The sequence below is a fragment of the Clarias gariepinus genome, chromosome 27 (assembly GCF_024256425.1).
Source record: "Clarias gariepinus isolate MV-2021 ecotype Netherlands chromosome 27, CGAR_prim_01v2, whole genome shotgun sequence".
NCBI classification, from domain to species: Eukaryota; Metazoa; Chordata; class Actinopteri; order Siluriformes; family Clariidae; genus Clarias; species Clarias gariepinus.
The window spans coordinates 20697017-20720612 of record NC_071126.1 but is presented as its reverse complement, the minus strand read 5'-3'; the positions used below and the strand labels follow the sequence as shown (position 1 = coordinate 20720612).

The 23596-nt window shown below is 41.1% G+C and overlaps 1 gene segment (V, D, J or C); it reads left to right on the top strand.

Annotated features, from left to right (window-relative positions):
- The window catches only part of LOC128515180 (Ig kappa chain V-V region MOPC 149-like), a 41885-nt gene extending 24363 nt beyond the window's left edge, over positions 1-17522 (top strand). Inside the window, 1 exon segment of the V gene segment in view lies at positions 17356-17522. Coding sequence covers positions 17356-17501 — 146 coding nt within the window.
- The last annotated feature ends 6074 nt before the right edge of the window (positions 17523-23596 follow it).

The window sequence follows — 23596 nt, the reverse complement described above, 5'->3', positions numbered from 1 at the left end:
AAGACCCAGTGATGACCCAGCTTCAGCTTTCTGAGAGAGGCCATCAGGTTTTTATTTAAAATGTCCTGGTATTTCAAAGAGTTCATGATGCCATGCACCCTGACAAGGTTCCCAGGGCTTTTGAAAGAGAAACAGGCCCACAGCATCAAAGATCCTCCACCATACTTCACAGTGGGCATGGGGTGCTTTTCCACATACTCATATTTTGTTTTATGCCAGACCCAGACAGTGTGTATTACCAAAAATCTCTATCTTAGTCTCATCTGACCACAGCACACAGTCCCAGTTGAAGTCCCAGCAATCTCCAGACGTTTATGTTTGTAATTGTAGATGAAAAAAGGCTTTTTCCTCGCATACCTCCCAAACAGCTTGTTGGCATGTAGATAGCACCTGATGGTTGTTACGGAGACTTTTACCTCATTTCCACTACACTGGTTCTGGTGCTCGGCCAGTGCTGGACTGGAAACCACTGAGAACCAGCCCGCATTTACACTAGACAGGAGATAAGCGGGAGCTGCATGATAATACGTTACAGGCCACGCCCACTAAACAGAAACAACCATGGACGAAGTCAGTTTACTGGTTATTCTCTAAACTAGTATGGAAATGTATTTCAGTATCCAAAGGCAGCTTATTATAACCGTTTTTTTGTTTTTTTTTAGCTTATTCACTATTTGGTCAGTTGTTCGTGTGAAGCCTGCGACTATTAGTTCTTCTCTTATTTCCTCATACCCTTTTTTTTTCTTAAAGCACTTTCCAATTTCTGCTGAATCTCGGCGAATGTCCAAATTGCTAAAAGTGCTTTTGTTTCGTCCGCACTACACAATAATGGACTTTGTGTCTCCGCCATTTTTTTTAACGCTGCCTATAACTCCGCCCACCGCTCGTGACGTCACTGGTTCTCGCAACTAGACCAGCAGAGTTTAGGGGCCGGTTCGGTGCTTATTTTATGGCACCGGCACCAATTTTTTTCTGTGTAAAAGCGTGGCACTGGTTCCAAAATTGGGAACCGGCACAGAACCAGCACGGGAACCAGAGCAGTGGAAAAGAGGTATGTACGTGCATGTTATTCACAAGTTCTGACGCGTGTCTTTTGTTACACAGTGTCACTGACGACTCCAGACGTTTCGTTAATTTCTTTGTCTCTTGTTTATTTTTATTGAATTTATGTATTGAATTTGCTTCCACTTGCGACGTGCATAAATGTCCTCTTTTTTGAAAAGTCCAGGAGGCAAGTTTGGCTGTTTTTTCATCAGCAGCAGGTGGTTAAGTGTCAGGTGCTCCAGGTCTGTGGGATCATCCGTAGCAGTGGTAAGGGGAAGGTCATTCATTATAGCTTCCACCTCACACAGGAATGTATGCAAGCTCTCATCGTTTAGTGTTTGTTCTTTTAGTACGGACCTCAAGATTTTTTTTACTGATCTTATCTGATCTTATACTTGATCTGCCTTTCCCATATTCCACCGAAGTGAGACCCAGCAGGAGGATTAAATATCCATTGTATTCCCTTTTGCATGAGGACGCCTTCAATTTTTAACTAACTCCACTGTTGGATAGCTTCACGCAATTCAGTCTCAGCACCTATAAAGTTTTTTCCATTATCACTTCTCATAACTGACACCTGGCCTTTTCTGCACACGAAGCGTTGAATAGCATTTAAGCAGGAGTCTGTATCTAATGACTGCGCAACTTCAATGTCACGGCTCTTGTTGTCAGACAAGTAAACAACACGCCTTATCTTTTAACATTACTTCTACCCCGTTTAACCTCAAAGGGTCCAAAATAGTCTACCCCTACGTTAGTAAACGGTGGGTAATCTGGTGTTATTCTATCACGTGGCAGTTCTGACATTTTATGTTCACTAGTCTTTGCTCTGATCTTTCTACATGTCACACAACTGGTTAGAAACCTTCTCACAAGGGAATTTGCAGTCGGAATCCAGTATTTCTGCCGCAATTTTGAAGGCATATAATTCCTTCCACAATGTCCGACCTTTTCGTGAATGTCTCTTAAGATTAAAGTTGTGATGTGTGAGTCTTTGGGTATAATGACTGGGTGTTTTACATGCTCAGGCATTGCAGACCTACCAAGTCGTCCTCCGACTCTTAGCACTCCATCCTGCAGTACTGGGTCTAGTTTGGAGAGACAACAGAACAAACACAGAAATTTCGTCTTTAAATTTTTGGTTTTGAACGAACTCAATGACTTCGTTTTCTGCCATTGTTGTTAGAGACTTATGGTTTTCTGTTATTGAGTTGTTTGCCTGTCCCTTAGTCTTTTTTGTTCTCTGTTTAAGTATGTCCTTAACGCAAAGAATCCAGGCAACGGACCTTTTTAGCTTATACCAGTCAGAGTGATAGTTAATTAATTTACTCACGGCATCTGTGCTCTCTGTAGTCTTTACGAGATTCACTGAGGCTAAATATTTAATCTCAATGTCATCCTCTTTCGTCGACAGATCGTGAATGTTCTCAGGCCATTTACTCTCTGTTTTTTGAAAAAGGAGGGACCATGGATGCAATTGTTGTTTTTCATGAATTTTTCACAGGAAACTCCTCTGGAAGCAGCGTCAGCTGGGTTTTTGAAGTGTTGACATACCTCCACTGCTGTGGCTTGGTTGACTCTCGTATGATGGAGATTCTGTTAGCGACAGAGGTTTTAAAGCGAAGTTTTTATTAACAATGTATCTCAAGACAGTTGTGCTGTCGGTCCAAAACACAGAGTCCAGCAGTTCTATTTCCAGTTGACCTTTCAACATTTTGTCATTGTTTACAGCAACCACTGCCGCTGTCAATTCCATTCGGGGGATAGTAGTTTGTTTCAAGGGCGCTACGCGAGAATTCCCCATCACGAATGCACAGTGTGTGAGTCCATCAGCATTCACTAACCTGATATATGAGACAACTCCATATCCCATTTCACTTGCATCTGAAAAGTGGTGAAGTTGTGCTGTAGTTGTAACTCCAAAGTCGACTGGTTTTACGCATCTTGCTACACTAAACCCAGACAATTGATGCAACTCTTGTAGCCAGGCCCTCCATCTCCTTATGAATTGTTCAGGAATGTCATCGTCCCAAGCTAGTCTTTCTTTACACAACTGCTGCATTAAGATCTTAGCTGGCAGTATGACTGGTGCGAGGAAGCCTAAGGGGTCATAAATTATACTAGTGACTGACAAGATTCCTCTTCTAGTCACAGGCCGCTCTTTTAAACTAATCTTAAACTTGAGCGTGTCTGAATTAATACACCACAACACTCCTAGAGCTCTCTCAACAGGTAGTGCGTCTTTACTCAAATCTAAGTCCCTCATGTCTTTTATTTTTTCACTCTCAGGGATGGAAGTTAGTAATGTACGACTATTACTTGCCCACTTGGTGAGGTGAAACCCTCCACTTGCGCACAGTTTGGTGAGATTACTATATAGCGCAACTGCTTGATTGTAACTAGAAACAGACTTCAAGCAGTCGTCTACATAAAAGTTTTTAAGTACTGTGTTGACTGCCTCGGCAGATGCGTTTCTGCGGTTTTCCTCTGCTGTTTTCCTAAGGGCGAAGTTAGCTACACTTGGAGATGATTTTGCACCAAACAAATGAACGACCATTTTATACTCGACCAAGTCCTGACTCACGTCTCCATTCGGCCACCATAGGAAATGCAGCAAGTCTGTGTCCTTTTCCGGGACTCTAACCTGATAGTACATGGCTTCCACATTTGCCATCATGGCAACTTCCTCTTGTCGAAAGCGTGTGAGCACCCTAGTGAGTGAGTTTGTCAGGTCGGGTTCCTGCAGAAGCTCGCTATTTAATGATATTCCCTGATAGCTGGCAGCACAGTCAAAGACTACCCTTAGCTTTTTCTTTTGAGGATGGTATACACCATGGTGAGGTATATACCACACTTGCCTGTCTTGTCGACTTAGGTGAGGTGTGGGGACCTTGACTGCATGACCCTTTTTAAACATGTCGTTCATGAAGTTTGAATACTCTTCATGAAAGGAGCGGTTATTCTTGAACTTCCGTTTGAGGTTCAGTGCGCGCTGCATGGCTGCGCTTCGGTTGTTGGGCATTTGAGTAGCTGCTTTCTTAAGTGGTAGGCCAATATAGAAGTGATTGTCAGTGAACTCCAGGAAGTTAGTTACATAGTCTAAAAACTGATAGTCCTCTTGTGACAACTCAGCTTTGTCATCACAGTTCCGTTCACATCGTGGTTGTACTGTTGTATTAGCATTTGTTCTACACTTTCAATGGAAACTCTGTTGACTGCAACGCTCACTTGCTCATTGTCACACGTGCCTTCCTCGACCGACTCTCGAAGAGGTCCATTTATGGTCCATCCTAGAGCGGTCTTTACTGCATATGGCCCATTGTGCCTGCTGTTAATTACTCGCCATGGTTCTAGGAGCCTATACTCTTTGTTACCTATGAGAATTTCAACTTTAGCATTAATCTGAGGCAATTTTACCACTTATCAATGTCGTGCCGTTGTGGAATGTTTTTCACTGAGACTGGGATACTCTTTTATCTGAACACTTTGGGGAGTTCAACAAAGGTGTTTTCTTCCAGACCACTAACCTCTAAGTCAGTAAGCACGTAACTTTCTACTTGTTTCCTCGCTTTCATGGTGCTTAACATGATGTCAATTCTTTTACCTTGTACGTTTAATGGCCTTGCTAATGACTTAGTACAAAAAGTAGCAGAACTACCTGGGTCCATAAAGGCGTACACTTCTACTGTCTTATTACCTTTCTTGGACTTTATTTTAACAAGTACAATAGAGAGAACACAATCATCTCCAGCCCCGGTGCACGCGCTTGTCTCATGACTCACTGTAACGGGCGGTGTTCTAACTGGTTCAGTTTTGTCAGCCTTTACGATCACTTGAGCTGTGTTTTGTGCTGCGATGTGTAGCATGCGAGGATGTTTCTTTAAGCACAACTGACATGTAATTTTCTTTGTGCAGTCTTTGCTTAAGTGTCTTTTTACTAAACATCCAAAGCAGAATCCATGCCTTTTCAAAAAGTCCAATTTGTCCTTATATGTCTTATCGTTAAACTGGTAGCATTCATCTAGGGTATGATCTTTCACACAAAATGCACAGGTTTACTGTAATTAAGTCTTTATGATTTTTACCAACCTGTTTTACACCGGTTGCAAAGCTGCTACCTCTTTTTCCTCCCGTTTTTTGCTTGAGCCCTGACAGAGATTTGTTGCAGTGTTTTTTATCACTAGTTGAAATGTTCAGGTCGCCGAAAAGTGGGTTGGATATTGCCATTGAACAGCCTATCCAGATTGCTATCAGTTTGGGTTTCGATGACATGTTTAAAGGCTCTTACAAAGGACGTGAATTCAAGAGGGTCACCATCGAATAAGGGAACGTTGCGCGGAGGTAAGGAAAGTTGCCTCTGACTCTTCGCAAACATTTCTGTAAGATCTGCCTGAAGTGGCATCCTACCCTGAGGCTCCACTATGTCAGTGTTGTAAAGTGAGTGTTCATTACCTTGGGTGGGCCGTTCCATTAGGGTGCTTGACATTGTGGGTTTGGCACTCACTGGCATGCTTAAGTGGGTTGCTCGGAGGCGTGATGGCAGCTCGAGGTATTCCGTTGCCGAACTGTGGTCGCAGTGGTTGTTGTGCTCCGATTCCGGGGGGCATGCACCACTCGTTTCGACAACCACGCTCCATCTCGCAGGATGTTGTTTTTTACGGTTCTGGTAAGAATTTAGTTCAGCATCGGCTATTGCAAGCGCCGTTTCCATTTCCAGCCTTTCCTTTTGTGCCTTTAATTGTGCTTGTTTAGCCTTTAGTTGTGCCTTCAATTGCTCTTCCTCAACCTATAATCGTGCTTTCATCTGCTCTTCCTCGGCCTTTAATCGTGCTTTCATTTGCTCTTCCTCAGCCTATAATCGTGCTACCTCCAGTTCCAGTGCCTGCCGATCTCTCAAGGTTGCTGCTTTAGCCAGCAAAGCTGCTCTGTTGGCTTCTGCCCTTTTTAGTCTAGCTTCGGATGCTGCTAACGTTAAGGACCTCTTGGATGCCGCTGTTACGCTTCCGTGCCTTTGGGGGGCGGGCGTCTTGCGCTCCAGCACTGACACACTGTCGTTTGGCGAAACTCCATCGTCAACTGTTTGGGGCAACTTAAAGCGATTACTAGTGTCCGCGATCCACGACTTCACTCTTACCATGAATTCTGAGCAGCGCGTCAATCTAGGGTGAAACCAGTGGTGCTGATCGGTTTCACGCTCTTCATCCTTTGCGCACGATCGCACTGTTACATTGCTTTCAATAAAGTCATTTAGCAGCCCTTTGTATTGGCGGCGCTTGGCTTTAACGTCATGCAAATTACAAGCATTGTCCATAAGCACCTCTAGTTCATTGTATAATACAGTCAACTGACTCCACTTGCCTTCTCTGGCATTCTTCAGTTGCTGAAGCTTGTCTGGAGAATCATTTTCGTCGAGCACCATCACCTGCTCAGATTCGGCGATAGCGACGTTGTCCTCGCCGTCTGACATGGTGAAGTTTAAGGCAGGCAAGTCCTCTTGTCGCTTTCGGTTGCTCGTTGGCAGTCGATGCGCGTTTTTGAAATCGCACGCGCGCTCTCCACTCCACGTTCACACTCTTAAATCACTTATCTTCATTTCTGCGGCGGAGCAAGCTTTTGACTTTACATGTACATGCATGTTATTCACAAGTTCTGACGCGTGTCTTTAGTTACACAGTGTCACTGACGACTTCAGAAGTTTCGTTGATTTCTTTGTCTCTTGTTTATTTTCAACATCAAAGTACAACGGTTGTTACAGTTTCTCGAATAAATCCACTGTAGTCACAACAAGTCGCTTGCTGTGTTCTGTAGCTTCGATAGATTACAGTTACAACAACTTAATTCACTGTATTCCTTTTAGCTTAATGTCTCACGGTCAAAAGCTTGTGTGCTCCACACCTTTCTGTATCCTTCCGTGTCTTAACAAGAACAACAACTAACGTGCGTGATAGACATGAAACTGCATAACTGTGGAATAATGTCACAGAACAACTCATGAAATGATGTCACAATACAAATTATGAGTATGATACTTAATGCTTAATGCTTAACTAATAAACTGAAATAAGATAAACATAACAAAAAATCACAAGAATGAAATATGGCCCTTACAATTCATCCTGGAAAATAGAATATAAAGGACCATGTCACGTATGGGTTGTCTGTGTTTTTGTGGCATAAATGCAGAGGCATTTTTGCAAAAAGATGTTTGCAAAAAGATGTTCTTTTTTTATTGATATAAAGCAAAACTGAAACAAAACACACTTGACATAAAAAATAAACCAAACAGGAGTCTATACTAACTGACCAAAGATCATGATCATAACAAACAAGTTTAAATTAACAAATGCATACAACAACTTAAACAGGCTATTCATAATAAATCAACTAATGAGTCACCTCGGTTCAGTGAGACCTCCCATCACCTGACCGAAGTGCATTCTGAGACATGTAGTTCCAAACCTTAATAAAACCCAAAAACACAAAAAGAGTCTGGGCATATTGGCGCCCTCTAGGGGTTAACACTTACAGTTACACTTACAGAGGCGCGTCGTTCTTACTGTGGAGCAGAGGAGAAGGAGGCGCGTCGTCTTCACTGTCGAGCAGAGGAGAAGAAGGCACGTCGTCCTCTGTGTCAAGCGGAGGTGGAGGAAGAGGAAATGCGACGTCCTCACAGTCGTACGGAGGAGGAGGAGGCGCGACGTCTTTATAGACGATCGGAGGTGGAAACACGATGTCCACACAGTCAAACAGAGGAGGAGGAAGACCAGAGCTTGCATCATGGCTCTCATGAAGATCAGAGCCTTCCGCGTGGCTCTTGTAAAGATCAGAGCCCGCATCATGGCTCTTGTAAAGATCAGAGCCCGTATTGGCGCCCTCTAGGGGTTAACCCTTACAGATCATCTCACTGAGTGCACTAAAAAAGTAAAAATGACAATCTAAAGATTGAGGACCTGTAGTGGTACCTTTGTCAAAAACAACTTTATCACTGTCATTTCTAGTGTGAAGTGGCTGATTCAGGAAACTATTGCACAAGAGGTTACTGATGGACAATACTACTAAAATAAAAAAAATAAATTATTATTTATGGGAGACTCCTCCGCTATGCCTTTGTCACAAAAAAGGGATTGCACGTGAGGTATATTTGCAAAAGTGACAGGGGAACCCTAGCGGACCTACATTGCACTTGATATGGCCAAAGTGGATGACTATAATGTGTAAAAAGGAGAGATTTTGGCCCACGGTGGACCCACCTACAACCATGATGAAAACATGAGTTTTATGGCTGCACATAATTAAAAGTAAGCTTCCTGAACTTAGTTGAATGCTTTGTTGTGTTTTGGGGAGAACTAATTGCAGTCTGAACCACTTAGGCCCAGGGAAGCAGTGGAATGAGTGGTCATGGACCGATTACTACACTCCCTCCAATCTAAAAAAAAAAAATTATGAAAAAAATTATTGAAGCCCTGGAATGTGCTATTGTAGCACTGAACCTCAGCCCAGACTAAAAGGAGATCAGAGGGAAAGGAGAATTCCAGCATATTACAACATTGAGTGATGGGACATCCATTGCAGCCATTTTAGACACAGAAAATGCCATTTACTTAGCTTGCCTGTTGATCATTCCACCTGCTTGGCTCTGTGACCCCCCTCTCAATCCCAAACTAAGTACTGGTTAAAGACTGATGGGGAAAAAAGTCTTAATATTCTTGGATCTGCTTTCAGGATGTGATTGCCAAGGTCTTCGGGTGAAAGTTGGTCATACTTCAACCATGATGGCTCGCTCTGACCAATGCCAATGACAGTGGCTTCCAATCAAAGAACCACAGGCATGCCTGGTCACTGAACTAGGAAGACAAAAGAATCAGTCCTTCACTGTCTAGCACGGTTCTGAGGCCTAGCACGGAATGCAGACAGGCTTTCCAGATATTGCACTCTCTTCTACACACCAACCATGAGCTTGAGGATGGAGGGAGGGGCGGGGGCTGTGATGCCTGGCATAGGGCCAAAACACCACTCCTCACTTATTGAGAAAATGAATATCACAGCACTCATTCAGTACTACAACTAGCTCCACTCAAACAGAGGGCAGGCTTTTTTGCCTCACCATCTTGCAGACACCAGCTAGTTATTAAAGTCCACAAGAACTGTGAGTGAGTGATAACATGTAATCTGTGCATGCGATGCAATCTCTGAGATTTGCACATGGCACAAAATGCACCCGTCTTATGTTGTAGTTAGGTGTGTTACATAATAATGCTAATAACAGGCTAATCCTACGCCCTTTGATTTAACAACAAGTAGGACTCATCATTCAACTCACATACAGTGGCTTGCAAAAGTATTGGGCCCCCTTGAACATTTTCACATTTTGTCACATTACAGCCACAAACATGAATTAATTTAATTAGAATTCCATGTGAAAGACCAAAACAAAGTGGTGTACACTTGAAAAGTGGAACGAAAATCATACATGATTCCAAACATTTTTTACAAATAAATAACTGCAAAGTGGGGTGTGCGTAATTATTCAGCCCCCTTTGGTCTGAGTGCAGTCAGGTGCCCATAGACATTGCCTGATGAGTGCTAATGACTTAAATAGAGTGCACCTGTGTGTAATCTAATGTCAGTACAAATACAGTACAAATATTGCTCTGTGACGGCCTCAGAGGTTGTCTAAGAAAATATTGGGAGCAACAACACCATGAAGTCCAAAGAACACACCAGACAGGTCAGGGATAAGGTTATTGAGAAATTTGAAGCAGGCTTAGGCTACAAAAAAATTTCCAAAGCCTTAAACATCTCACGGAGCACTGTTCAAGCGATCATTCAGAAATGGAAGGAGTATGGCACAACTGTAAACCTACCAAGACAAGGCCGTCCACTTAAACTCACAGGCCGAACAAAGAGAGCACTGATCAGAAATGCAGCCAAGAGGCCCATGGTGACTCTGGACGAGCTGCAGAGATCTACAGCTCAGTTGGGGTAATCTGTCCATAGGACAACTATTAGTCGTGCACTGAACAAAGTTGGCCTTTATAAAAGAGTGGCAAGAAGAAAGCTATTGTTAATGGAAAACCATAAGAAGTCCCGTTTGCAGTTTGCCACAAACCATGTGGGGGACACAGAAAACATGTGGAAGAAGGTGCTCTGATCAGATGAGACCAAAATGGAATTTTTTGGCCAAAATGCAAAACGCTATGTGTGGCGGAAAACTAACACTGCACATCACTCTGAACACACCATCCTCACTGTCAAATATGGTGGTGGCAGCATCATGCTCTGGGGGTGCTTCTCTTCAGCAGGGACAGGGAAGCTGGTCAGAGTTGATGGGAAGATGGATGGAGCCAAATACAGGGCAATCTTGGAAGAAAACCTCTTGGAGTCTGCAAAAGACTTGAGACTGGGGCAGAGGATTACCTTTCAGCAGGACAACGACCCTAAACATAAAGCCAGGGCAACAATTGAATGGTTTAAAACAAAACATATCCATGTGTTAGAATGGCCCAGTCAAAGTCCAGATCTAAATCCAATCGAGAATCTGTGGCAAGATCTGAAAACTGCTGTCCATCTAATCTGACTGAGCTGGAGCTTTTTTGCAAAGAAGAATGGGCAAGGATTTCAGTCTCTAGATGTGCAAAGCTGGTAGAGACATACCCTAAAAGACTGGCAGCTGTTATTGCAGCAAAAGGTGATTCTACAAAGTATTGACTCAGAAATCATGTATGATTTTCGTTCCACTTCTAATGTGTACATCACTTTGTACTGGTCTTTCATGTGGAATTCCAATAAAATTGATTCATGTTTGTGGCTGTAATGTGACAAAATGTGAAAAAGTTCAAGGGGGCTGAATACTTTTGCAAGCCACTGTAAGTAAGAGCAAATTGTGATGGCTAGAAACGTTTGTGACTTCTCTCATTTTTCTCTTAATAGAACGTTAAGGGGTTTAAGAAAATGTTGCTGCATGGGGCTCATGCGTTAAATGGGTTCATTTCCAAATATGTGCCCAAGACTGTGCTCTATTTAAACATAAATACATTTGTGAGTGTCAGTGTGAGCTGCTGATTAAAACATTCTTAGTCTCAGAAATTTAGAAACCACAATGTTATTTCTGTTCAACTGAAACAACTGCATAATGTGAGAGAGCGCTGCTGCAGTCAGTAACACTTCTACACATGTGTTAAGAGCGTTCTCACACTGGGCCTGAAGACTTGATTACACTCTCATGACTTCTTCCTGGCTTGTTTTTACTTTTTTTTTTTTTTTTCCAATTTTCTCCCTAATTTAGTGGTGGCCAATTCCTCCCCGTCACTAGGGGGCTCCCACATTAAGGCTACTACCACTCAGCCGGGAGGGCCGAAGACTATCCCGTGTTTCCTCCGAACCACGTGACGTCAGCCGACCGCATCTTTTTGAACTGCTTGCTCACGCACTGTTAGGGGCAGAGTAACACACTCGGAGGAAAGCGCTAGCCGCTCCTTCCGCGTGCATGAGCTCACAGACGCCCCTGATTGGCTGTAGAGCCGTGATTAATGTGGGAGCGCAAGTACCTCTCATCCCTCCTCATCATTCCCTCCTCTCATCGTTTTACCACTGCGCCACTCGGAGGACCCTTCCTGGCTTGTTTTGAGTAGTAGTAGTTTTAGGCACATACAGTAGGAGGTTGTAAAATAACACTGAACTGGAAACACAAATGGAAAAGTGTATTGCTTTTGTTAGACAATTTAAGATTCAAGATTCAAATAACTTTATTAATCCCAGAGGGAAATTAATAAAGTAAAAATATATATAATAATTTTGTCCAGTTTAATTCTGTCAGACACTTTCATATTGCAGCCCCAACAAACCACAGCATAAAAATTACTTTTGCTACAACGGATTCATAGAACATCCGAAGAATGGTGTTGCAGACATTAAAGTACCTGAGCCTCTGCGGAAAAGACAACCTGCTCTGTCTTTTCTTGTAGAGTGCTGTTTTGTTAAGTGACCAGTCCAGTTTGTTGTCAAGTTAGACTCCCAGATATTTGTATTATAAGACCATGTCTACTCTCTCCCCCTGGACAGATAAAGGGGTAACAGGGGTCTTACTTCTCCTGAAATTTACAACAATCCTTGTTTTCTAGATGTTGAGTTATGGGTGATTACGCTCACACTAGAAGACAAAGTCATCCACCACTGACTGGTACTCAGAGATGTCATCTTACTTAATACAGATAACAATCACAGAGTCATCAGAGAACTTCTGCAGATGGCAAGATTCCGAGTTATATTTAAAGTCAGATGTATGGAGGGAGAAAAGAAAAGGAGACAGTCCTCTGAGGAGCACCGGTGCTGCAGATCACTGTCTCGAACACACAGTTTTATAATTGAACGTACTGGGGACAGCAGGCCAGGTGGTCCATGATTCAGGAATCAAGTGAGTGTCTATGTGCATCTTCTTTACCCTACATAAAAGTAATGATAACTTTTGTTGTAACTGACATATCCAAAAACCCAAACACAGTGAACCCTCGGATTGCGGGTAACGCGGTGTGCGTCCGCAAGACGAGCAAAGATCTTCAATAAATTTTGACTTGAAAAATGAGCATTGTCTTGGTTTGTGGTATTGGTACCATACGGTATCATGTATCACGCCTGTGCATCTTGTGTTGATGCCGTGCATCACATGATCACAACTGAGCGAACGTTTTTTCTCTCTCTTGTGCTGCGTAATTGTGGGTAATCATCTCCCCTGCTTGTGTACGTCTCTCAGTGCTATAATCAACATCCGTGCACATATGTACTGTTTACTGTAACATTGTATATAACCACGTGTATGCGGGTAAAACATTTTTATTGTGTTTCTGTATGCGTGTGTGTACAGCGCACGTGTAAAGCAATAGCAAGTCTCATTAGAGAGGTTTAAGATCATTTTCTATTCTCTTTTGCTCTCAGCCTGCACTTTGTGTGTGCGCGCGCATCATTGGATAGCGTACTCTTTCCCCTCTCCTCTCACCTTCACTCACTCACACACAGACACACACACACACACACATACTCTCTTTAACAGAAACGCTGCTCTGTCGCGATTCTTTTAAAAAATAAAGTGCAGGTTAATTTGTTTTATTTTCACTTTACAGAAGTGATTCCTTTTAAGTGTCGCTCAATCGAGTGTCATTAGGGAGATGGAGAAAGGGTTAGGGTTAAGACAAGAAAAAGGAGGAGGGGGCTCAGGCCTCCCCTGCTCTTACTTAAGCTTCACACACATACGCAAACACACACACACACACACACACAAACACATAAACACAGCGCCTACACGCACAAACGGAAACACTTATCTGTCTTAATTTATTTTTACTTTTTTCAAAAGTAAACTGCAGGTTAATTTGTTTTATTTTAACACACACACAGAATTTCGCGTGCGCACGGATCAAGGGCTGTGCAGGTACATCCAGGTGCAGGTGTGGGTCATGAGCCTTCCAGATCTTCTATGGTGCCGCCATAGTGAGAGCAGAGGCGTTGGGACAGAGATATGAGGTCTGTAGCACGCATCGGCGCCGAGACGTGAGATAACCCGTGGTCGTGAAAACGGAAGTGTTAGATCAGAGCCATGAAGTCTGTCCACGATGTTGTCATGCCAGAACGTGAAGTTGAGCCGTAGTCGAGGAAGTCAGAGTGAGAGTTTAAAGCCGTGTGATCCGTCAGCGAGGACGTCGGGCCTAAATCGAAAGTGAAAGTTCAAAGCCTTTAATCCAAGCGTGGTGAAAAATCCAAATCGTGAGACGAGAGGCAAAAAAACAAGAAAACCATAAACAGAAATGCGAGAAAACTGCGGCAAAACAACACACAATAATCCAGCGGCGTGACAGCGCGCTGCGATTCCTTATAAACTGGATGAAATCAGCGCCAGATGAGAAACCAGTTTGCCGGCGGGGCAATCCGGGGGGGGGGGGGGGGGGCTTAGGAGAAGTCTGACAGCGTGAGAGAGAAAATGTCAAAGGACAAGAGCGGTCTTTGATCAGCGCGAAGCGCTTAGCCCATGACACAGAAAGGTTTCTGTAAATGGACATTTATATTTTTTGAATTGTCATAGACCTACGCTGTGTTGTTGGCGCGGATCTGTGGTGCTTGGGTTTCATGGATTTTAAACATGTTGTTTTGACAGATGGTAAGAATGAGACATGGTAATGCCCATTGTGTAGAAATTGGTGTGTGTGTGTGTGTGTGTGTGTGTGCGTGCGTGTGTGTGTCTTCGAATTTCCTGGTATGGAAAAATATATTGCTGTACAATGAAACCTTGGATTATGAGGAATGCAGTTTGAGAGTGTTCCACAAGACAAGCAAAGATTTTTAATAAATATTGACTTAAAAAAACAAGCAAGTTTTGGTTTACGAGTACTGAGTATCATGTATCACGCATGCGCTTCTTGTTTTGACGCCGAGCATCACGTGATCACAACTGAGCCAGCGTTTTTTTCTCTCTCTTGCACTGCGGAATTGTGGGTAATTATCTCCCCTGCTGGGTCTTAGCGCTCGTCTCTTAGGCCTTGTTCACACGGGCGTTAAATTTTTGGATAAACAAACTTGCTCTGAACGTCCTAGACATTTATGTTGCGTTTTGTAGTGGTGCTTGATTGACTTCTACACCGGCGTTCGTTTGTCTCTGTCTAACATCAGCCTGCAGCCCAAATTGTAGTTTGTGTGTTAACGTGTGGGGGCAAAGTGTCACGAACTGTATATGAAAGCCCGCTGCAACCAGGTTCACTCTCTGACTGCACAACATCGGATTAAAGGAAGTTTTTTTTTCGTGGTATATGAACGCGTACATTTTTCAACAAATTTTTTATTTTTTTGCCCTTTTCCGCATTTTCCTATGTATAGCACGTAGGATCATGGGATATATCCGGTCCTTCGAAGCGTAAAATGAACTGGAATAAAACGCACTAGAAGCGGTTTCCTTGCGATCGTTGGATTTTAAACGGCAAGAAAAAGCTGCATACAACGTTTTTTTAATGCCGTATAAACGCGCAGCCGGACAAACGCACGTCACCAAAGCCCGTGTGAACACTCTCATTGACTCCTATGTGTAGAAAACACTCGCCGCTTAATCCGCGCTCACCAGACGCTACAAACGCAAGAAAAACGCTCGATTTTAATGCCCCTGTGAACAAGGCCTTACTGGTATGATCAACATCCGTGCACGCGTGCACTATAACATTATGACCACTTGTGTGTGTGTGTGTAAAGCATATTTTATTTTGTGTTTGTAAGCCCATGTGTACATTTACATTTAGGCATTTGGCAGACGCTCTTATCCAGAGCGACTTACATTTTAATCTTATTACACACCTGAGCAGTTGAGGGTTAAGGGCCGCGCTCAAGGGCCCAACAGTGGCAACTTGGTGGTTGTGGGGTTTAAACCTGTGATCTTCCGAACCATAGACCATTGCCCTGATCACTGAGCTACCCCTGGCCCTATGCCCTGTGTACTTTGTCGTTTGTGTGTGTGTGCATGTAATTTAACACTGTGCTCCTTCACACACACCAACACACACACACTCTCGCCTTTACATAGCCCATCCCACCCCCTCCTCTTCTCGGCTTCCCACACACACATGGACACACACTCTCTGCCTTACACAGAGACTCTGCTCTATCACGATTCTTTTCAAAGGTAAAGTGCAGGATAATTTGTTTTATTTTTACTTTACAGCAGTGATTTCGTTAGTATGCGTTTACGGAAGTATCATTAGCAATGTTTCTTGCCAATTTTTTCAATAAAACAGTTTTTCTGGTAATGTGCGTGTGTGTGTGTGTGTGTGTGTGTGTATAATGTCTATGCACACAAACACACATAAAACCACATAAAAACAGAAACACTTATCTATCAGGATTTATTTTTACTTTTTTTTAAAGATAAAGTGTAGGTTAATTTTTATTATTGTTACTTTATATTTTGTATTAATCATTTTATGTATAAATGTTTTTGGGCTGTAAAACGAATAATTTGAGGTTTCATTATTTCTTATGGGAAAATTACATTTAGTTTACATTTAGGTGTAAATTACATTTCAGTGTTTTGGAATACGAGCCGTTCCCGGAACCAATTATATAAATTATATAAATATATATACTTTATATTTAAGCATAATGATTATAAAATGACATCTGTACTTTCTTATGTACTAATGTACATAACATATTAAAATAAAAAAAATACATAATTTTCTATATTTTAAATTTTTCTAGTTTGCATCTTAAATAATACAGATAATATCTCCTTAAGGTGTCTGGCTGTTACTGTAAAACCCTGTATATACACTTACTCCAGTTTCTCCAATAGACAGATAATCAGTGAAAGGACTGTACAGCGCCCCTCCCCCACAGCAGGATTTCACATTATTCCTCTTTGGGGTTGTTAGATCTGCTGACCTAAAAGCACTTCATTAAACTTCTTCTATCAGAGAGGTTCCAGCACACAGGACTGATAGAGCTCCAGTAGATCATATCTGTAAAGTCATGTGACTCATCACAGCATCAGAATAGACAAGAATTCACTGTGAGCTTCACATCTCATTACAGCTAATGGACCAATCAAATCAGTCCACAGCTTCAAAACATCCAATCAGGCGTGAGTCTGGACCTGGTTTTCTACTGAACACACAAGTTCATTACCTCACTATCACTTTGTCTAAACAGGAACGATGATCACACTCTTTGTGGCTCTTTACTCTCTGCTTTGTCTCTGCACAACTGGTGAGAAACATTTTAAACTTTAATGTATAATAGTCATTTTACATGTTTTACTAATTCATTAAAATGAAATATTAAACACCTTTTTACAGGAAACACTTCTGATATCAAGGCATTTAAAGTGGAAACAGTAAAGCCTGGACAAGCTGTAACTATGGAGTGTAACATCAAAAGCAGAAGTAATTTAGCTTGGTACAGACAGAGTTTTGGAAAAGTGCCTCAGTTTTTGGCGAGACCGTACAGTGACACTCAGGGCTACAAATTTGTTGAGGGATTTAATGATAGTCGCTTCAGTGTTACTGTAAAGGACCAAAAGTTTGATCTCAAAATTAACAACATGAGAGAAGATGATGGAGGAGAATATTTCTGTGGAGAAGTTGATGAAAATTCACTAAAGTTCACATCTGGAACACGTCTGCAGTTTGAAGGTAAACAGTTTTACTCTGATAACCTGCTAATTCCAGATCAACACTTTAACCAGAATTATGTGTACATGTGCATTAAATGTTGAATATTTCACATTATTCATATTTAGTATAATTTTTGTTTATTTGCTGCTTTTCCAATTTATTTGTAAAGGTGAAGAGATGAAACCCTGTCCTACACCTGGAACACTTAACAAGAACACACACTCTGTTACACACCAGGGTTCAAACAGCAGAGATGGAGAAGGTAAGAGTTTTGTAACTATGGTCTATGGAAACTTCCTTTCAGGTTTTATATAATAATAATTTAATAACTTTACATATTTGAATTGTTGATGAATAAGATGCCACATGAAATATTTAAATTTTTTAAAGTTAAAATTTCTGAAATTTTAAAAACCTTAAAGTAATTTAAAGTATTTAACTAAGTTATGTACATTGTTACACATTAAATACTAAACATTTTTTACAGGAAAAACTTCTGATATGAAGAATCTTCATGTGAAAATAGTAAAACTTGGAGAAGATGTAATTATGCAGTGTGACATTAATGGGCTCAAAAATACTTTTGCTTGGTACAGACAGAGTTTTGGAAACGTGCCTCAGGTTTTTGCAAGACAGTTCGGGCAAAACAGTTACATATTTGCTGACGGATTTAATAATAGTCGCTTCAGTGTTACTGTAAATTACCATATGTTTAATCTTAACATTATTAAAATAAGAGAAGATGATGGAGGAGAATATTTCTGTGGATATGTGGACGGAAGTACAGTAAAGTTCACATCTGGAACATGTTTGCAGTTTGAAGGTAAACAGTTTTACTCTGATAACCTGCTAATTCCAGATCAACACTTTAACCAGAATTATGTGTACATGTGCATTAAATGTTGAATATTTCACATTATTCATATTTAGTATCATTTCTGTTCATTTGCTGCTTTTCCAATTTATTTGTAAAGGTGAAGAGATGAAACCCTGTCCTACACCTGGAACACTTAACAAGAACACACACTCTGTTACACACCAGGGTTCAAACAGCAGTGATGGAGAAGGTAAGAGTTTTAATTAAATAAACATCCTTCAATTTCTTAAACAGAATTTTTTGTGGGTTAAACATTATCCTGTTAAAAAGTGTTCAATATTTATATGTCATACATTTTCATAATTTTATGAGGGCTATTGGATTATTGCCCTAGCAACTTTAAATATAATATTTGTTATTGCCAATGTGGCTCTGGTTCCTTTTACTTTCTATAACAGATATTGAAATGGATAAAGCCATTTTCCCCACATGTGAACTCCATTACATAGTTAATTTAAGCTTCTATTGTTAATTCTTTGTGTTTGTTCATGTTTCTTTGTTTATTCATTTATTTAAACAATGTTATTTTCCATACAGGTTACAGCTGTACTGATCAGATGCGTGTGCTGTTCTGGCTCTCTGTGTCTAGAGTTGGAGTTCTTGTCTTCATTATTTTTCTATCAATCATCATTTCTTTTAAATTAAGACAGAAATAGAAATTAAAATTTAAATGGAATAAATCCTGATTCAGTAAGAAAAAAACTGTGTTGGATTTAATTTGAGCTCATTGATAGGATTGAGAAGTAATATTTAGTAATATATAATACTTTAGTTTATTTGTCATGATGTAAGACGGCACGGTGGTGTAGTGGTTAGCACTGTCGCCTTGCACCTTCAGAGTCCGGGTTCAATTCCCGTATCTGTGTGCATGGATGTTCTCCCTGTGCTTGGTGGGTTTCCTCTGGGTACTCCGGTTTTCTCCCCCAGTCCAAAGACATGTAGGTTAGGTTAATTGGTGTTCTCAAATTGCCCATAGTCTGTGTGCCCTGTGCCCTAACCCCGCCAGCTGTACAGTTTTAAGGCACATGATGTACATTACCTGTAGGGGGCCGTCGTGTTTCAATCTCAGGTATTTCGTGTCTACTGAAGCCAACAATGTGTTAATCTCACTTTGCCATGAATATAAAAGTGCTACATGATTAAACTCAATGCAAATATGTTAATGTCACTGTAAATACTGACATCACATAAACAAAGTGGATCCAGCTTTGCCAATGCCTTTTTTTCTCTTTGCAAGTGTTTTTGTAAGTGACATTATTATTTTTTTCTTTTTGTGGCATTAGACTTTAAGAAAAAAGTCTGGACAAAAAAAAAAAAATCACTATTTAAGAAGTGTTAAATTGTTGGGTTGCATCAAGCAAAAAAACAACTAAGGAAATTTGAAATTCCTGGACCTTTTGGCAGCAATTAAATTTGATTCCATAGTTGGTTTTGCATCTTGTTGAATGTAGTGTTTCAGAGCATGACACACCATCTCAGTGGGATTCATGTCAGAGATTCTTCATGAATCTCTTTTCACCTTTTTATTCATTATAGGTGTGAAGTTCTCGCTGGTGGCAACTGTTTTTTTTTTTTTTTTTTTAAGACGAATTAACAAGACAAAGTAGATGTCTCTGCCTGCCTAAAATGTACTTCTCCAATAAAATACTGTGGATAAAAATAAAAATGGTTACTGGTAACAATTAAATCAGACTTCATAATTGGATTTGTTACTTTTCTTTTTATTTATAGACAGTTGTATTATGCTTTCTCTGGAGAATAAACAAACCCGGCAGATTGTTTTGAACACAGAACTGAATGGCCACCTGGAGAACTGGGAAGGTGCTGGCCAATGTGGACCGGCCCAGTCAGTACACAAATATGACAAAACAGACAAAAAATGACAAAAACTATAATATTGCATCTCTTTTCTACTTAGATAGATGACATTTTCTCAGGGAAAGATTCTTATGTGCAAAATATTGTTTTAAAAATGTTGTTCTTTTTTTGTTTTTTCATTCATGTCCTCTGGTGGTGCTCAATATTGACACATTTTTACATTTTAACAGATATGTTGTTTTTGAGATTCATCAATCATGACATTTGCATGGTTAACACCATCAGATAGCCTGCTAACAGGAAATAAAATTAATTTTAAGACAATTTAAACCAAGGCATTGCCATGTCTTTCATTGTTTTGTCCCTGTTGTGAAATTACAAAAACTATATAACAAACTTATGAATTTTAAAGCATGACTTATAAAGTCATTCCATATGCCATCACAACAAATTTATTTAAATTCTGAAATGGTGCTTGCAAGGAAAAATTTTTTATTCTTAATGGCCACATTTGTACATGATAAAATGAAAGCAAATCTTTACATTTCAAAGTAAGCACCGGTAGAGTTAACCAGTTTCCTCAAATAGTTGAGGATGGAATGCACAGCCTTCTAAAGGAAGCCATTTTGGATAATGCTAAGAACCTCCTGAGTCTGTGCCTCCAAGTCCTCTAGTGTGCGAGGCTTTGTCCTGTAAACCTCCTCCTCATATGGAGTGAGATCTGGGCTTGATGATCTCGCAACACACAGTGGAGAGCAAAACACACAAACTACACTTGGTTTGTCCTGAGGGGGCGGGGTTTAAACTATAAAAAAAAGCCCCAAACCAGTATGCATGGTCAGTTTACCTGGCGAGTGAGCGTGCATTTGTGGTGCCGTGAGCGATATTTAAGTAAATTGCGTGTACATACATTTATCTGATTGTTTTCTTTTTTTTTCTTTATGGTAGATTTGGTTTTGTTTTTCCACTAAATAAATTATCACCTTGCACTTAACACCTCTGCAAGTATTTCCATCATTTTTTGGATTATTTTTCTTCACTTCTTTCCTTTTTTTTGGTGTCAGTGAACCCCCTTTGCTGGACGTCGGGCCACAAAGTGCAGTCGTCTCACATAGTGATACTACAAGTTTTATAGCCAATGAATTTTAGTTTAGTTAATGTTCACCCACCTTGTATATACCGGAAAACTGGTGAAGGGATCATGGATACCCTTGACTCATCTATACCATTGGAGATAAAGGTCAAGCTGTCCGATCCAATCCCACAGAATACGCAATTCAGCACAAATCGGCAAAAAAAATCAATAGCGGCCACAATAGAAAGGCACTAGAACACCCTGTACACAAGAGCTCATAGCGTATGTGGCCCAGCAGGCAAACAGCCCAAGGCCATTGAGCCAGTCTCCAAACTACCCAGATCTTACTCTCACCTGTGGAATGTGCCGGACAAACAAATCTGATCTACGAAGGGTCAAACTGCAAAACCCACAGCACCCAAAGGTTCATCATCCTAGTCAACATTCTAGTGTCAGATACTATGGCACACACTCAGAGGCCATACAGAGCCATGCTTTGAGGGGCAAGAGTCATCCTACTGGCACAAGAAGAACCCAAAACCTAGATGGTTTTAATGGTATGGCTGATCACTGTGTAGTTTCTTTAGAAACATCCCATTCCAGTATGTCCATTCGGGCATCACTATACCCTTTTATTGGGCCACATGCCCCAGTATTAATCTACTGTGCCCCGGTAAAATCTTATGTTTGATGCTGTAAAATCTCAAGCTTGATGCTTTTTATTGAATTAATTTAGACGAGGAATTATTGGATTATTATTTTTTTTACTTAAAGCAAAAGAGTTTTACACAATATATAAGCACATGACACAGTCAGGGTTAGTACACCACAGAGCACACATCCTTGCACAGCAAGGGATGCATTAATGTAAATATATAATAGAGACTGGCAGTGGCAGTAATGGGGATGCAAGGAAGCAAAGGAAGACACGCAGCACATTAGCACATTTCCTACTGTACATGCAATATAGATTCAAAGGGGTCATCCAGACACATTTTTCATTAAATGTTAATGATCTTTAGGGTCCTAATGAAAAGTTTGTAATATATTTAATAAAAAATTCTCAATGGTTGTGTAAAAAAAAACACTACTTTTAACTGGTAAAAACTAGCTCTGTTCTTAGCAACCTATTTCAGTGCATGTTCCTTTAAATGCTTAATCTGCTGAGCCCGCCCCCCCCCCCCCCCCCCCCCCCCCAGGTCTGTGGGGCGTGTCTTCACAACACACGTGGGGTATAGCCACGGCAGTGTAGTCCAGTGCGGGCAATACTTTGGACTGCATTACCCAGTGTGGGCAATGCTTTGTGGGTAATGCAGTCCAAACTGAAAAACACTGGAATATAGAGCCTGAGCCTGTTGTTTTTGGTTTAATTTAAGTACGGAACCTACGCGGAAGTTTGTAATATCGCCTGACAACGCAAAAATTAAAAGAATGGACATGCATCGACTCGATTTGTCTTTCTCATCACTGCATGGGCATGAATTAACGGCCTGTTACGCTGCAGCTAGCAACAACAACAAAAGCGGAATAACTTACTGAGAGAGATACGGACGCGATGTGTTTACTGATGTGTTTACATGACTTCTTAATTTTCGACAGACATCGTTATAAACCATCTAACGTTACAAAGGTAAGCATAATATAGTTTTCCGACTACGTACACAGTTTGCAACTAGACAATCACCTTAATGCATTGTTTATTATAAACGGGCGATTAGGGATTATATAGAGACGGATGTACATAGAGAAGAAGCCATAACCATGTTCTATGAGAGTATAAGTTAACTTACACTCCGCATTCATCGTGATTATTAAAAAGGCGATCTGCAAAGATTCAGAGGAAAAGGAATTACACTCACTGAGCCTGGTGAAGATGAAGCAGGAACACGAAGTTAGTACAGATCCATTTTTAGGAGCAGCTTCGTAGCAAAACCAGCTTTATATTGACCCGCATTTATAAAGCAGTCTGGTGAAAAATTATTATCACAAACATGAACGCATTTAGGTAAATCGGCGGGGACGTTAGCTTTAAAAACTAAAGATGTCGATAGTGAATGATGACTGCTGTGTTCGCTATTACACCCAACAACTGTACACCACACTCGCTTAGGCGACATTTTGCTCCAGCGGCGAAAAACAATGGCCAACAGCTTCTTCTCACTCGGGGCGGGTCTTTGCTAAAACACCAGTGTCAATCAACTAGTGTAGGAGCGGCCTCTTGTGGTGTGGCGTCACAGTGACAGGCATTTGCGATTGGCCTGATTTCAGAAGGGGGATGTTATTGTAATAAAAGAAAAGAAAACCACTGGGCGGCTCTTTATCATCGTAGAGTGGTTGTGTACGCACTCTCCTAACACACAGTTCAGTCCAAACAGCTTAAAAAAGTGCATGTAGGCCTGTATGACCCCTTTAAGGAACCTGCACCCCATAAGAGATTTATCAGTCCTCCTACTCAGGACTGAGCTCTGCCCATGCATCACCATTTACATTTTATGTTTTAAACAGAAACAACAGACATGTGACAGGATACAGCAGCCCAAATAGCACACCACAGAAGGGCCAATGTTGAGTCAATGTTGGCATCAGTGGTTGGCCCAATGTCATTTTGTCCAATGACCCAACATTGGCCCATTGGTGGGG